Genomic DNA, 16,650 nt, shown 5'->3' with positions numbered 1-16,650 from the left:
TGGCCATGAGAGTGAAGGCACCATCTCATGGAAGAACTTTATTATTTTCCTCTCATAAGGCAATACATAAACTGCAAGAATCAGCTGACTGAACATTTTCTGAACTGCTTGCCACACAAGTACATCCATTTTAATCAAGGATGTCAAAACTCTATTAATATAATAGTTATTATCTCACCAATGCTCTGTACAGTTGTAGCAAGATCTCCCAATTTTTGTACCTGTTTTCGCTTGCAATAACAGCCAACATATCATTTGCATTCTGAAGCACATACATGCTGTATTTGAATGCTTTATTTTTATTATTCTTTTACACTGCATCAGGTCCCTCTGTACATCAACATTCTGTTGGAAAATGCCCTTTTAATTCATGTTTTGCTTTTCAATTCTTCTTGTCAACGTGGACTACTGCACGTTTTCCCATATTATAACTCTATCTCCCAAATTTTACCCAACCACTTAACCTATCTCTATCACTATGTGGACTCTGTATCCTCATAACATGTTTTCTTACCAACCTGCATGTTAGCAAATCTGACGACAAAGCACTTGGTCACTTCATCTAAGTAATTAATATAGATCATAAATTGTTGAACTCAAGTGCTCATCGTCAGACCCTACCTATGTTACAGCCTTGCCAACTTGAAAATGATCCATTTGTCTCAAGTGTGCTGACTGTTCATTTGGCATCCTCTTACCGTGCTAACTATCACCCACAGACTCTTACGTTCTGTAATAATCTTTCATGAAGGATCTTTCCTCCATCATAAGATCAGAGGTGGGGACGATTGCTGATGATTGTGTATTGTGCAGCACACTTGCAACTCCTCAGATACTGAAGCAAGATCTGGCCAATATCCAGGCTTAGGCTTACAAGTGACAAAAAAATTCATGCCACACAAATGCCAGGCAATGACTATTTTCAATAAGACACAGTCTAACCACTGTCTCTTGACATTCAATGATGTTACCATCACTGAATCCCCCACAATTAACATCGTGAGGTTACTATTGATGAGAAACTAAAATAAAATTGCCATACAAATACAGTGACTGCAACAGCAGATGAGAAGTTAGGAATACTGCAGCAAGTAAGTCACTCTCTGACTCCTCAAAGTCTATCCACCATCTACAGGTACAAGTCAGGAGTATGATGGAATAATCCCCACTAGCCTGAATGATTGCAGCTCCAACACACATGAGAAGCTTGACACCATCCAGGACAAAGCAAACAGTTTGATTGGCACCACATCCACAAGTATCAACTTCTGCCACTACCGAGGCTCAGTAGCTGCAGCTTGTACTATCTCTAGGATGCACTGCAGAAATTCACCAAACAAACTTAACACTGCGTCTTTCAAACCCATGACCACTTCCATCTAGAAGGATAAGGGAAGCAGATACATAGGATCACCACAACCTGCAAGTTCCCCTCTAAGTCAATCACCATCCTGAGTTGGAAATATACATTTAATGTTGCTGGGTCAAAATCCTGGAATTTCCTCCATAAGCAATTATGGGTCTATCTACAGCACATGGACTACATTGGCTCAAAAAGGCCTCTCACCAGCATTTTTCTAGGGTAGCTAAGAACAGGCAATAAATACTGGCTAACTGGCAATGTCCCCATCCCATGAATGAATTTAAACAAACAGTGTCTTTTTGAAATCCGCATATTCTACATTTACTGGTACTCCTTCATCAATCCTGCTTGTTAAACCTGATTGTGTTATGATTTTTCTAAATGCCCTGCTACTGCCTCCTGAATAATGGATTCAAGCATTTTGTGATGTTAGACTAACTAGCCTATTGTTCCTTGCTTTCTATCTCTCTCCTGTCTTGAGCAGAAGTGTTAAATTTGTAGTTTTCCAATCCATTGGGACTTTTCAAGCATCTAGATAATTCTAAATAAAAACCAAAAGAACTGCAGATGCTGTAAATCAGGAACAAAAACAAAGTTGCTGGAAAAGCTCAGCAGGTCTGGGCTCAGCAGCTTAGCAGAACTCAGTCAGTTCTGAGGAAGGGTCACCGGACCCGAAACATTAACTCTGTTTTCTCCTTCACAGATGCTGCCAGACCTGCTGAGCTTTTCCAGCAACTTTGTTTTTGATCTAGATAATTCTGTATGATTGCAAAAAATGCATCAGCCAGCTCTAAAATCATTTCATTTAAGATCCTGCTATGCAGGCTTTCAGGTCCAGGATCTTGTCAGTATTTGATTTGATTAACTTTTTCCAAGTTTGTTTGCTCAATTGTTTATGATTGTTTTTGAGTTCAGCCCCATATTACAGACTTCTTTTCTACTATTCTTGGAATACCATTTGTACCCTGTATTGGCGAGATATTATTAATTCCACTGTCACACAATCTGAGGACTGATTTTCTCTTTAACTGCTATTTTCACTTGTGTAAACCTAGGTATTTTTAACATCTGTTTTTACATTTCTTCCTATTTACCCCTGATATTGCAATTTCTCACAATTCAATATTATTTTAGTCATCTTCCACCATTCAGTGAGATCATGGCTGAACTCTGACCGGGTCTGTATCTGTACATTTGTCCCATATGAGTAAATAATTTTGGAGAACAATAGTACGTAAATGTCAAATTTAATTTTTTTTTACATCAGCGATTACTGTTTGCAGAATAGAGTTTGAAATTGTCACTCCACTTTGGAAAAATATGGACTCATTAGTGATAGGCAGCATAACTTTGAGTGGGGGAGGTCGTATCTCACAAATTTGATTGAGCTTTTTGACAAACTGACAAAGATGATTGTTGTGGGCTGGGTGGTAGATGTTGCCGACATGGACTTTTGCAAGGCCTTTGTCAAGGTCCCGCATGGCAGACTGATACAAAAGGTGAAGTCACATTGGATCTGTGAGCTGATAAGATAATGATCTGTGGTGATTTGGAGGAGAATGTAAGTGTTCTGATTAGTAATTTTGTGGATGGTACAAAAATATGGGGAGTTGTCAATAATGAGGAAGATTGCTCAAAGATACAGCAGGATGTAGATAGGCTGGAGATTGGATCAGAGAAATTACAGATAGAATTTAATCTGGACAAATGCGAGGTAATGCATTAAAGGTTTAATGCAGCAGGGAAGTCTATAGTAAATGACAGAATCCTTAGATTTGATTTGATTTGCTTTATGTATCGTCATGTGTACCTAAGTATAGTGATAAGCTTTGTTTACGAACAGCACAGGCAGATTATAGTAAACAAGAATATACAGATCACAGGGCGAGAAAAAGAACTTAGACACAGGCATACACGTTATGTTGCATAGGACAAGCGTGAGGCAAGATCAACATTAGAAAGATCAGGATTATTTGAAGTTAGAGAGTCCACCATCAGTCTAATAATGGCAGGGAAGAAGCTGTTCCTGAACATGCTGGTGCATGTGTTCAAGCTTCTGTACCTTTTGCCTGACACAAGTGATTATAGGAGAGCATTACTGGGGTGTGATGTGTCTTTAATGATGTTGGCAACCTTTCCACAGCAACAAGCCGTGTCACTGGAGTCCATGGTTGGGAGGTGGCTTCTATGATGGTTGGGACTGTGCATACAACCTTCCGTAGTTTCTTACAGTTCTGGGCAGAGCAGTTGCCATACCAGGCCATTAGGCACCCAGACAGAATGCTTTCTATGGTTCCTCTGTAAAGGTGGTGGGTATTCTTATGGACATGTGAAATTTCCTGAGTCGCCTGAGGAAGAAGAGATATTGTTGTGCCTTCTTGACTGTCGCATCTACATAGGAAGTCCAGGACAGCTTATCAGTTATCGTCACTCCTAGGAACTTGATGCTCTCTACCCTATCAACTTTAGCTCCACTCATGTAGATGGATGTATGTTTTCCTCCTTTCTTTCTGAAGTCAATGATCTGTTCTTTAGTTTTGGTGAAGTTGGGAGAGAGGTTGTTCTCACTGCACCATGTCACCAAGCCCTCTATCTCCGAGAAGCATTACCATACAAACGGATTAGAAACACAGGTGTACATTTCCCTGAAAGTGGCAACAGAAGTAGATAAGGTGGTCAAGAAGGAATATAGTGTGCTTGCTTGCATTGGTCATCACATGGGATATAAAAATCGGCAAGCCATGTTGCAGCTGTAAAAAACTTTCTTTAGACCACACTTGGAATTTTGTGGATAATTGTGGTCACCACACTACCAGAAGGATAGAGTCATACAGCATGGAAATAGACCCTTCGGTCCGACTTGCTCATGCTGACCAAGTGCCTCAAACTAACTTAGTACCACTTGCCTATATTTGCCTCATATCCCTATAAACCTTTCCTATTCATGTACCTGCGCAAATGTTTTTTTAAATGTTATAAATGTACCTGCATCTACAACTTCCTCTGGCAGTTCATTCCACATATGAACGACCCTGTGTGTGAAAAAGTTGCCCCTCAAGTCCCTTTTAAATCTTTCTTCTCTCACGTTAAAAAAATGCCCTCTATTTTTGAATTTGCCTACCCTAGGGAAAAGACCTTTGCTTTTCACCTTATTTATGCCCCTCATGACTTTATAAACATCTGTAAGATCACCTCTCAACCTCCTATGCTTCATTGAAAAAAGTTCCAACCTGTCTTTGAGACAGTACAGAAAAGGCTTACCAGGATGTTGCCTAGTTTGGAGGGTATTAGCTATGAGGAGAGATTGGACAAAACATGATTTGTTTTCATTTCAATGTTGCAAGCTGAGGGGTGACCTAGTGGAATTTTAGGTACTGTTGAAAAAATCATGCACTGTTTATCTGAAAGCTTATATTCTGGGGTCCTGCATGACAAACTGTTTAAATCACTGATTGTGCATCTCAGTTTAGATCCTGGATTCAGTGTTGAGACAACAGTTTGAAGTTTGATGATTGTATGAACCTTGTGATAGTGGAAATAATCTGATAATCCTGTCACTGAAGGAAGACCCAAGTGATCGTACAGAGAGAGGAATATGGAATATCGTTTCCGCAGACAGTGTGTTCAGTTTTTTTTTGATTTATATGCACATTATTCCATTGTTTCATCCTAAATAAAGGTGTGGATTGTTAACTCAGAGATGCAGTCCTAGCATCAATGAATAAGCTCCTCATATCATTTCTTCCATTTATTTATTGTTCCAAACCATTAATGGTCAATATGTTAAGGCCTTCAAAACATAGTGGTAAAATTAACATTAAAACATAGCGGGAACATTCACATATTTGCATTTACTTAATTCAACATAGTTTCCTGAAGATAATTTCAAAGGTCCATTAGACGGCAATAATTGAAATAAATTGTGTCTCCAAAAACTATTTCTAGCAACAATCTGGAGCAAAATACATTCAATCTGAAAGATCTAATGGAAGCAGATAATGAGCAGGAAGCTGTGAAATCAGCAGCAGAGGTAACAATTGCTGGTGAATGAAATTTGGACTGATATTTCCAGCAACACAGCATGATCCTGATTCTGAGAATGCTCTTCGCTGCAGCCAGGGTGACAATAAGACATTAAAGTTGATTCAGACGGCCTTCTGCTTCAACCCAATATCTTGTTCTCATCAAAAAGGGAAAGGACCAGTTATGTCACAGTGATAACAATATTGGTTAAAGGATAATATTTAACAGCTTCTACCAGGGCTCTGTTGGCTTAGAAAACCTTCAAAAATTCTGTCGAACCTTTCCAAATGATTAGGGTCGGGGCTCATAAAAAGAGAAAATGTTGGAAACATTTTGAAAAGTCGTTAATCTGAAATTTTAACTAGTTCTCTCTCCACAGATAATAACTGGATGCGAGTGATTTTGAGTAGTTCTTGTTTTTCGTTCAAATTTCCAGCATCTGATCGTAAGCCACTTTTGTGGTAGGTCCAGAGCATCTTGCTTTGGGAGGTCAACTAAATGCCTGAAAGTTAATTGGACTGACAAAATCCTGGAATTAAAACCATTCCCAGTGTTTGTCTAAACCAGTAAGATACAGTCTATAAGCCCACGGACCAAACAAAGTTTGTTTGAAAATTCTGATGAATTTGCACTAAGGCTTGAATGCCCGGTCAATAAAGTAATTAAAATTGCAAACTAACAGTTACTCTATTACTCCTGAACTCTTAAATCGAACTGTTCTTACAATCATTTCCTTGATCTATACTCGTCTCTTTTGTTTTCAGTTTAATGATTCTTTTGTACTTCTTGTGTTAGACTTGGTTCTACAATGTGTTTAGAACTGATTTTTTCTTAATGTGAATCAGGTCATTTTCATGATAATCTCCAAAAGTTTGTTCATTCTAAGAACTCCATATTTCAGTTACCCTGTTTTCTGCTTCTTGGAATATATCCACTTTGTTCTGCTACTGTCTCTTTTTTGAAAGAGTTCAATTGTTCACTTATTCTCGATTGGCTCACTTGTTAATTTTGGCAATGGTGATAATGGCAATAAGAAATAAGTGCACCATTTGATATTTAAGGTGCTGCTGCGGTTGTAGTGGTTAAACAATTACAATTTTTCTCAACTCCTCCCTCCACCTCCCCCGCCCCTTGCCGCCACTATCTGTTACTCATGACCTCAGTGTGCCCAAACCTGAAGTTCTCCTTATTTCTCTCCATCATTCAAGCTTTCTCTGTCAGAATTGATGTTTATTCTGATGCTGTACGTCTCTCTCAGATATGTATGTTCAAAGAACTGTGGCTAATATCAATGATCATCCAACTAAATTATACCTCTGCAGGCCATGCTTTCTATGTATAAATGATGATCACAGTTCTAAATAAGCTTGGACTAATCACTTTCCTTTGAGTATGAAGTATCCTTTCAATCTGCTTACAGCACTCGCTGATGTTAAATTCATGTATTGCCAAGTACTTGGGGCTGTTGGAGAGCCAAGTAAGTTACTAATATCTGTTCAGTATTGTGCAATTAGACAAATGTTTCTGCTTTGATTGTAATGTACAACTCAGTGCAAATTGTGCTCAAAACTGTCTTAGAATATAAAACTGCGTCTTTTCATGTTTTCACGTGAAATTACTTGCTTCTTTCGAGCACAAAATTTGTCATAGGCCCTCAGTTAGTTGATGACCATCATGAGATATTTAAGACTATAAAATGGGATTGTTTAGTTTTAACTAAGTTAACATTGTGCTTATCACAAAATATAATTATTGGAATGTTATTGATTCAATTACTGCCTGTGTACAACTTGTTGTATTACAAAACTATTTACCAGTTAATCTAACATTCATGAGAGCACTGTATCAATGGCTGTGTGGGCATAGAGAAAGATGAATGTACTGCTGTATGATTGTTTTAATTTCAGGCTGGGTTGAGACCAATGTTCTCTCTGAAAAAATTCAATTCAAATGGTCTAAGGTGGAAAATATAGGATCAGTTAATTGGAAGCAACAGGGAGGTGATGGCGTAGTGGTATTATCTCTGGACTAATAATCCAGAGACCCAGATAATGTTCTAGGGACCCGGGTTCGAATCCCGCCACAGCAGATGTAGAACTTGAATTTGATAAATATCTAGAATATAGAGTCTAATGATGACCATGAATCCATTGTTGATTGTCAGGAAAAACCCATCTGGTTCACTAAGGCCCTTTAGGGAATGAAACTGCCATCCTTACCTGGTCTGGTCTACGTGTGACTCCAGACCCACAGCCATGTGGTTGACTCTGAGCATTTAGGGATGGGCAATAAATGCTGTCTGGCCAGCGATGCCTTCATCCTGTGAATGAATAATTAAAAAAAAGCCCCTGAAAGTGAGAACTGAACACAAATATAAAATATATTTTGAAGATGGGAATCAAATTGAGAAATTTGTTAATAACATGTGTGGTTTCTTAGCTCTGTTATAGCGAATAGAGTGAATAAGTGAGGAAGGTTTACTAATTCACAACGATAAGTGAAAAGCACTGATAAAGAACTGCTGTCAGATATGCTGGTTTACTTCAAGTTTGTTAATCACCAGGATCAGTTCAAATGGATCCAGCTTTGTCAGAGAAATAAGGATGGTGACTGCTGAGTAAATGGCCAAACATTCCCAATCTTCCTTAAATATACGGCTGGCACCAGAGGACTGATTGGTCTGGGAATTGAACCAATGTTATTGACATTACACTGCATTGAAAACCAGCCCTCCAGCCAACTCAGCTAAGTGACTCTCAGCCCAAGGCAATGGTACGTTCCACCCTTATTCAATCAATTGCAACATTAATCTGAGAAACTACAATTTGTGCTGTTAGTTTATCATGCAATCAAAAGATGGTGGTGAAATTGCCATGAATAATTGTAGATATTTAAAGTTCCCCATAGTTAGTTGTCCATCACTGTTAAACAAAATACATCATAACAAACTGGTATACTGAAGCATGTTTTGGCCATAGCTATCAAACTGAGTATTTGTTATAGTTCGTATAGTTGTTCCTTCAGAGTATGGCTTGATGTTCATAGAATCCCTACAGTGTGGAAACAGGCCCTTTGGCCCAACAAGTCCACACCGACTCTCAGAGCAGTCTATTCAGACCCAACGCCTGAAAACCAACCTAATCTACACATCCCTGAACACTATGGGCATTTTTTTAAAGTATGACCAATCCACCTAGCCTGCACATCTTTGGACTGTGGGAGGAAACCAGAGCACCCAGAGGAAACCCACTCAACGTGCAAACTCCTCACAAAGAGTCACCCGAGGGTGGAATCGAACCCAGGTTCCTGGTACTGTGAGGCAGCAGTGCTAACCACTGAGCTACCGTGCCACCCTTAAAGGGAACAGATTCTATTGTGAAGGAAAACTGGAAAAAGCAATTTGTGTTTGACAGTTTTGAGTGGGGTAAATGAAAAAATCACTGATGCAAGAAGTTTATTACCATCTATATAATATTCTAACAAAAAATAACAACGTATATACTGGACAGTGTTTCTGACCAAACCAAGATGGAATACAAAGCCATCACAGATCCAAACTGGAGAACTGGAGTTTCTATGTGGATAAAGGTAGGTATGGGAGTAGGGAGCCAAGGAAGTAGGATGCAAGGTGCATACAGGGCAGGATGCCTGATAGTTAAAGAGTCTGGGGTGGGGGTGGGGTGGTGTTAGAGTTAGGGGGCCAGGAAAAGAGCATAGTAGGTGAGTATGGGTTAGTTTCAAGGTAGGTGAGTGCTAGGTAGGTATAGGGTAAAGTGCCAAGTGGGTAGAGTGCAAGATGTGTACAGGATAGGGTGCCAGGTAGGTAAATTTCCAGGTATGTAGGGGGTAGGGTGCCAGACAGGGTACAAGGTAGGTAGCGTGCCACGTACATCAGGTGCATGACCAATACCAGGGAAGAATCGTTTAAGATGGTGTGGGAAGAGGTGACAGGTGCTGATGGAGTGGTGGGATGGTGTCTGGACTGGAGCAAGAACTCCATTCATAATTGTATATGTCTTCATAACATTCTCCTCTTACTCTTCTAAATTCCAATAAGTATAGTCCCAGTCTACTCAATCTCACCTCATAAACCAACCGAGTGAAACTCCTCTGCACACCCTCCAGTACCAATGTCCTTTGTCAAGTAAGGAGACCAAAACTGTACACAGTACTCCAGTTGTAGTCTCACCAGCACCCTTTACGAGTGCAGCATAACCTCCGTATTTTTAAACTCCATCCCTCTAGCAATGAAGGACAATATTCCATTTGCCTTTTTAATTCCCCGCTACATCTGCAAACCAACCTTTTGTGATTCATGCACAAAGACACTCAGGTCCCTCGGCACAGCAGCATGATGCACTTTTCACCATTTAAATAATAGCCCATTTTGCTGTTATTCCTATCAAAATGGAGGATCTCACATTTACCAGCATTTTACTCCACCTGCCAGACCCTTGCTCACTCACTTAACCTGTTTATGTCCCTCTGCAGACTGACAATGTTCTCTCCACACTTTGCTCTACTACTCATTTCATTGTCTTCTGCGAACTTTGACACACTGCACTTTGTCGCCAATTCTAAATCATCTATGTAAACTGTAAACAATTGCAGTCCCAACACTGATCCCTAAGGCACACCACCAGCCACTGATCGCCAACCAGAAAAACACCCATTTATCCTCACTATTTGCTTTCTGTTAGTTAACCAATCTTCTATCCATGCTAATACATTACCCTTAACGTCATGCACCTTTACATTATGCAGCAGCCTTTTGTGCAGCACAATGTTGAATGTCTTCTGGAAATCCAGATACACCACATCCACCAGTTCCCTGTTGTCCACTACATTCGTAATGTCCTCAAACAATTCCAGTAAATTAGTTAAACCTTACCTGCCTTTCATAAACCCATGCTGCATCTGCCCGATAGGACAATTTGTATCCAGATGTCTTGCTATTTCTTCCTTCATTATATATTCAAACATTTTCCCCATTACCGAAGTTAAGCTAACAGGCCTATAGTTACCCACCTTTTGACTACCTCCTTTTTTAAAGAGTGGTGTCACATTTGCTATTTTCCAATCTTCCAGAAATGCCCCAGAGTCCAGCGAGTAAATTACCATGGGTGCATTTGTTATTTCCCCCGCCATTTCTTTCAGGGCCCTGGGATACATCCCATCAGGGCCAGGAGGATTGTCTGCATTTAGCCCCATTAGCTTGCCCAATATTACCTCTTTCATGAAAATGATTGTTTCTAGATTCTCATCTGCCATAGCCTCCTTGTTATCAATTATTGGCATGTTGTTTGTGTCTTCCATTGTTCAACACTCATTTCCACATCCCCAGTATTCATTGTTTTCTGGCCAGGTTTAAGACAAAGCATGGAGGTTGTTTCCACTGGGCAGTGAAACTAAAACTAGGAACATAGCCTCAAAATAAGGGGGAGCAGGTTTAGGACTGAGTTGAGGACGAACCTCTTCACACAAAGGCTTGTGAATCTGTGGAATTCCCTGTCCTGTGGAGCTGTTGACACTACTTGTTCAATATTTTTAAGGCAAAGTTAGATAATTGAACAGTAAAGGGTTATGGTGAGCAGGTGAGTAACTGGAGCTGAGTCCATAAAAAGATCAGCCATGCGATAGCCAGCTCCTATTTCTTATGCTTTTATGTACATGGATTGATTAAACTGTTCCGTCTAATTGGAAACAGAATGCCACTAAGAGAAGAAGCTTATTAGTCATTCTCTTGGAATATAGGACATAGAAAAATCCAGATCTGACGACATTGCACGTCCAAGTTGATGTGGTCACTGAAGACATCTCTGTTTACACCAGGAGACAACTTCACTAAAGAGCTGTCCAGAGTCAGGGACACCACAGATTTTCTGGTCAATCAATACTGTCAACGTAAACAAAACAAAATCTTCAGTTCTGCATATCAGTTGGAGCAGTGGACTGGAGTCTGCGTAAATCAGTGACTGTCACATTCAGCAAAACATCAACAATGGTTGCCTCACCGGGTCCCAGTTCTGCACATGCGCGCCAACCAGCCAACTGGAAAGGCACAAAGTGGGAATTACATCATCATGTGCGCATGTGTGGCAGCAGATGCGAGTCTTTGCCAGGGCCGCAAGTCACATCACAACTTATTTCATTGGTATTTTGTGTTTATATTCTCAGAAAGCTGTGAAAATGCTTTGATACGAGCTTAATGGCGGCTCTTCCTACCTACAGTGCCAGGCGGCTCGGAAACATCTCTATTGTTTGTGCGAGCCCCTCGACAGCCCAACAATGGGAGAACGGCGGAAGCAGGCTGAGGGGCGGTGGAAAACTTCCTCAACCGCCGTCAATATTGATGCTCAGAGGTTGGTTCAAGTTGCTGCAAGGTCGAAAATCACATGGCTCAGGATACTGAGTGACATCCTGCAGCAGCCGGAGACTTTGCTCCTGTACCAAACTGGCGTAGGTCACATGGTCAATTTGATTGACAGCTGAGGTCAGGCGACAGCTGCTGAAAGATTGGAGCCCAATCCTCCTGGTTTCAAGCTGCCCTTCCACAGATACCAAACCAAAACCTCATGCAGAACACACTCAACAGACTCATTGACAGTAGTGGAAGACGTTGCAGGTCAGCAACCTTTAACCAGGTAAGGAACATAGAGTGATACAGCATGGAAAGAGAACTTTCGGTCCAAGAAGTCCATGCTGACCATGTTCCCAAATTAAACTAGTCACACCTGCCTGCCCCTGGCCCATATCACTCCAAACCTTTCCTATTCATGAACTTAACCAAATGTCTTTTTAACGTTGTAACTGTACCTATATCCATCACTTCCTCTGGCAGTTCATTCCATAAATGATCTACTCTGTATAAAAAGTTGTCCCTCATGTTTTTTTAAAGTTTTCTCCTGTCACCTTAAAAATATGCCCCCTAGTTTTGAACTCCCCCTCTTAGGGAAAAGACCCTTGTCATTCACCATATCTATGCTACTCATTATTTTATAAACCCCAGTGAAGTAACCCCTCAACCTCCTATACACCAGTGAAATATGTCCTAGCCTTTCCAGTCTATTCTTATAGCTCAAATCCTCCGTTCTAAGCAACATCCTAATAATTTTTTTCTGAACCCTCCAATTCAATAATACACTCCCTATAACAGCATGACCAGAACTGCACACTCGACTCCAGAAGAGGCCTCACCAACATTCCGTACAACCTCAACATGACATCCCAATTCTTTACTCAGACCTTTTGAGTATATGAGAACAAGCATGTTAAATGACTTCTTGAACACTCTGCCTACCTGTGATGCAAATTTCAAAGAACTATGTAGTTGAACCCCGAGGTACCTCTGTTCTACAACACTACGCAGGGCCGTACCGTTTATTGTATAAGACCTGTCCTTGTTTGATTTACCAATGGGCAATACCTCACATTTATCCAAATTAATCTCCATCTTCTACTCGACAGCCCATTGATGCAATTGATCCAGGTCATGGAATCATAGAACCCCTACAGTGTTGGAAACAGGTCAATCAGCCCGACAAGTCCACACCATCCTCTAAAGATCATCCTGCCCCAGACCCACTCCCTACATTTCTGCTGTAACGCTGCATTTCCCATGCCTGATCTATTAACCCCTGGACACTACAGGCAATTTAGCATGGCCAATCGATCTAACCTGCATATCTTTGGACTGTGGGTGGAAACCGGAGCACCCAGAGGAAACCCACCCAGATCTCTTGGTAATCTTAGGTAGCCATCTTCACTGTCCATTAAACCACCAATTTTGGTGTCACCTGCAAGCATACTAACCATACCTCCTATAATTCTTATCCAAATTATTTATATAAATGACAAACAAAAGTGGACCCAATACCAATCCCTGTGGAACACTGCTGGTCACAAGCCTCCAGTTCAAAATACAACTCTGCACTACCACTATCTGTCTCCTACCAATGAAGCCAATTTTGTATCTAATCAGCAAGCTCACCCTGAATCCCATGTGATCTCATTTTACTAATTAGTCCACCATGCAAAACCTTGTCAAAGGCTTTACTAAAGTTCAAGTAAACAATGTTTACCACTCTGCCGTCATCAATTTTTTTAGTTACTTGATTAAAAAACTCAATCAAGTTTATGACATGATTTCCCATTCACAAAGCCATTCTGACTATCCATAATCAATCCTTGCCTCTCCAAATGCATGCAAATCCTATCTTTCAAAATCACCTCCAACAACCTACTCACCACCAATGTCAGACTCAGGTCTGTAGTTTCCAGGCTTCTCCTTACATCCATTCTTAAACAATGGCACAGCATTAGCTATCCTCCTGTCCACCGGTATTTCCTCCATGTTTACAGATGATACAAATATTTCTGGTCTGGGCCCTGCAATTTCTTCCCCACCTTCCCACAACAGCCTGGGATACACTTGATCAGGTCCTAGAAATTTATTTACCTTTATGTTATTGTTTAAGACTACCAGCACTTCCTCTTCTGAAATGTGAACTGTTTTCAAAACATCAATATTTCTCAGAGTTTTCTAGCCTCTATTTCTTTCTTGACAGTAAAAATTGATACAAAATATTCATTTAATATTTGTCCCATCTCCTGTGGTTGAACACAAAGATGATCTTGTTGATCATTTAGGGATCCTACTCTCCCTCTGGTTGTTTGTTGTGTGTTTATGGAATCCTTTTGGATTATCTTCAACCTTATCTGCCAAGGCGATCTCATATATCCTCTCTGCCTTCTTAAGAATGCCCCTACAGTCTTTATACTCTTAAAAAAATTCAGTTGTTCCCAGTTGTCTATATTTAATATATGATTCTTTTTTTATTCTTGACTAGAACCTCAATACCTTTGTTCATCCATTGTTCTCTAATCTTACCAGCCTTGCCTTTAACTCCAACATGAACATAATGCCTGTGAACTCTCATTATGACAGTTTTGAAGGCTTCCCACTTGTTATGGGGCAATTGAACAACAAAGACATACGAAGGAGAAAAGGCAGGAGATAGTAAAACGGCTGCTGCTGATGACTGAGAGAAGGGAACAAACATTGGCTTGCATTTGAATGACAAAGCAGGATGTTTGTGGAAAGGGTGTTTCCTCTTGTGGGAGAACTCAGAATCCAAAGGTCGCTGTTTAAACATCATGAGTCGTCTGTTTAAGTCTAAGATGAGGCAAATCTATTTAGAGGATTGACAATCTTTGGAACTCTGGTTCTGCCAGTTTGAGGGGCTGATGGGCCTACTGCTACTCCTAATTTATATGTTTGAGTAAAGAAGCTAAAGATTATTTTTTCATTCAAAGTTGATCCTGGAATAATGAGCACTTTGAGCAAAGAAGAACATGACCTGATAGTGTGCTGTCTGCCATATCCTTTCAAGTGTGTTGCCTTGAATTTGAGTGAATGAAGATGAGGATATACCAGATAATAGTTGGGGTGAGAGACAGTAACGGTTTTATTGTGCTCTGGGTTGAGCGAACAAATTAGCAGCTGTAGATTTAAATGAGATGTTAAGGCAGATGATCAACAATTGGCCATACAGGCAGTTTTAAGGAACGTTTTTTAAAGGAGAAAGGTAAGGTACAGAAGTGGGAACATCAGGAAAGGAAATTGGAATTTAGGGCAGTAACAGAAATTGCTAGAGTAAATGAGCAGGTCTGGCACTATCTGTGGAGAGAAAGCAGCTGGACCCAAAACTTTGACTCTGCTGTCTCTCCACAGATGCTGCCAAACATGCTGAGCTTCTCCAGAATTTCTGTTTTCATTTCAGATTTCCAGCATCTGCAGTTCTTTGTTTTGGCATGTTGAGGCTTTGGCAATGGTCACTGGTGTGTAGTTTATGATGAGAGTGAGAAAGTAAAATCCAGGGTTGAATTAATAGAAGATATTATACTGTAGGAGTTTAAGAGAAGTAAGTGAATTGCAAGTACAAGCTGAGTTGAAATGGACAACAATTCAGTATAAGGTATTGGTAAATGCAATAGCTGAGGATAGAAATGCAGTAAGTGAGGGTAGAACAGAGTGAAGATATGAGAGAAGAATTTGAGGTGGGCAGTAGTGAATTCATAAGGAGAGGTGTGCTTACAGAAGGTGAAAAAGGAATAAGACTTAGACAGACGTGAGACTGTGTGATACAGGCTATCCTGCTCTGGTGGTAATTTGGACAAGGCCAATGGTAAAAGATGTAACCAGGTTGGGAAGTGGGAGGAAAGAGTCATCATTTATGAGTACACTCAATGTTTCCATCTTGGTTCAGAAAATTGCCAAACTAGAAGGATAGAAGCAGACAAAGAAGCAATGCATAATGTACATGATTCACTAATTAGGGGGAAGGACATCATCTTTCATAAGCAGGATCAGGAGTCCCACATCTTTGTTATCTACCTAGTGCTAGGGTGAGGGACATATACCAGTTTGAAAAAATATGAGACAGCAAAGGGGAGACTCCAGTTGTTGCAATCTATATTGGGACTGATAAATATAAGGAAGAAAATGCAAGGTATTCTGTTTAGAAAGCAATAGAATGCAGGGACAGGAGTAGGCCATTCAGTGCTTCAAGCATGTGCTGCCATTCTAGATCATGGCTGATCATCTCAGTGGCATTTTCTCACACAATCTCCATTTCCCTTAATGCCATTAGCCTTCAGGAACCCAGTGACATCTGACTATCACATGCTCACTGACTACGCGTCCACAACCCTCCGGGATAAGGAATTTTGGATATTTACTAGCATTTGAGTGAAGAAATTCCTCCGATCAGTTTTAAATGGCCTGCCACTTGAGTCACTATCTAGGGGAAACATACTATTTCTATTCATCGAATGCACATTTATAAGAATTTCGTGCAGGAGCTCAGGATATTGGATTATTAGCAGTGACATAAGTAAATTGATGCAGGAATAAACAGATTTGGAAGGTGAAGATTAATTCTACAGTGTGGAGCTGGAGGAACATAGCAGGCCAGGCAGCATCAGAGGAGCAGGAAAGTTGACATTTCGGGTCAGGACCCTTCTTCAGAAATCAGTGAAGAAGCCGTTTAGTATGCTTCCCTTTATTGGCAGTGCATTGAGTACAGGAGTTGGGAGGTCATGTTGCAGCTCTACAGGACATTGGTTAGGTCACTTTTGGTATACCGTGTTCAATTCTGGTCTCCCTGCCATAGGTTGTTAAACTTGAAAGGTGCAGAAAAGATTTACAAGGATGTTGCTGGGTTCGGAGGGTTTCAGTTACACAGAGAGGCTGAATAGGCTGG

The 16,650-nt window shown here is 40.5% G+C and overlaps 1 protein-coding gene across 1 annotated transcript in view; it reads right to left on the bottom strand.

The window, feature by feature from the left end:
- LOC125484942 (probable G-protein coupled receptor 139) overlaps positions 1-10,702 on the bottom strand; it is a 70,962-nt gene extending 60,260 nt beyond the window's left edge. Inside the window, exon 1 of the mRNA XM_048605584.1 lies at positions 10,505-10,702. Coding sequence (XP_048461541.1) covers positions 10,505-10,702 — 198 coding nt within the window. The remainder of the gene's footprint in view (positions 1-10,504) is intronic.
- Between the last annotated feature and the right edge of the window lie 5,948 nt (positions 10,703-16,650).

This window comes from Rhincodon typus, chromosome 15 (genome assembly GCF_021869965.1).
Source record: "Rhincodon typus isolate 14 chromosome 15, sRhiTyp1.1, whole genome shotgun sequence".
Classification (NCBI taxonomy): Eukaryota; Metazoa; Chordata; class Chondrichthyes; order Orectolobiformes; family Rhincodontidae; genus Rhincodon; species Rhincodon typus.
This window is presented reverse-complemented; position numbering and strand designations above follow the sequence as displayed.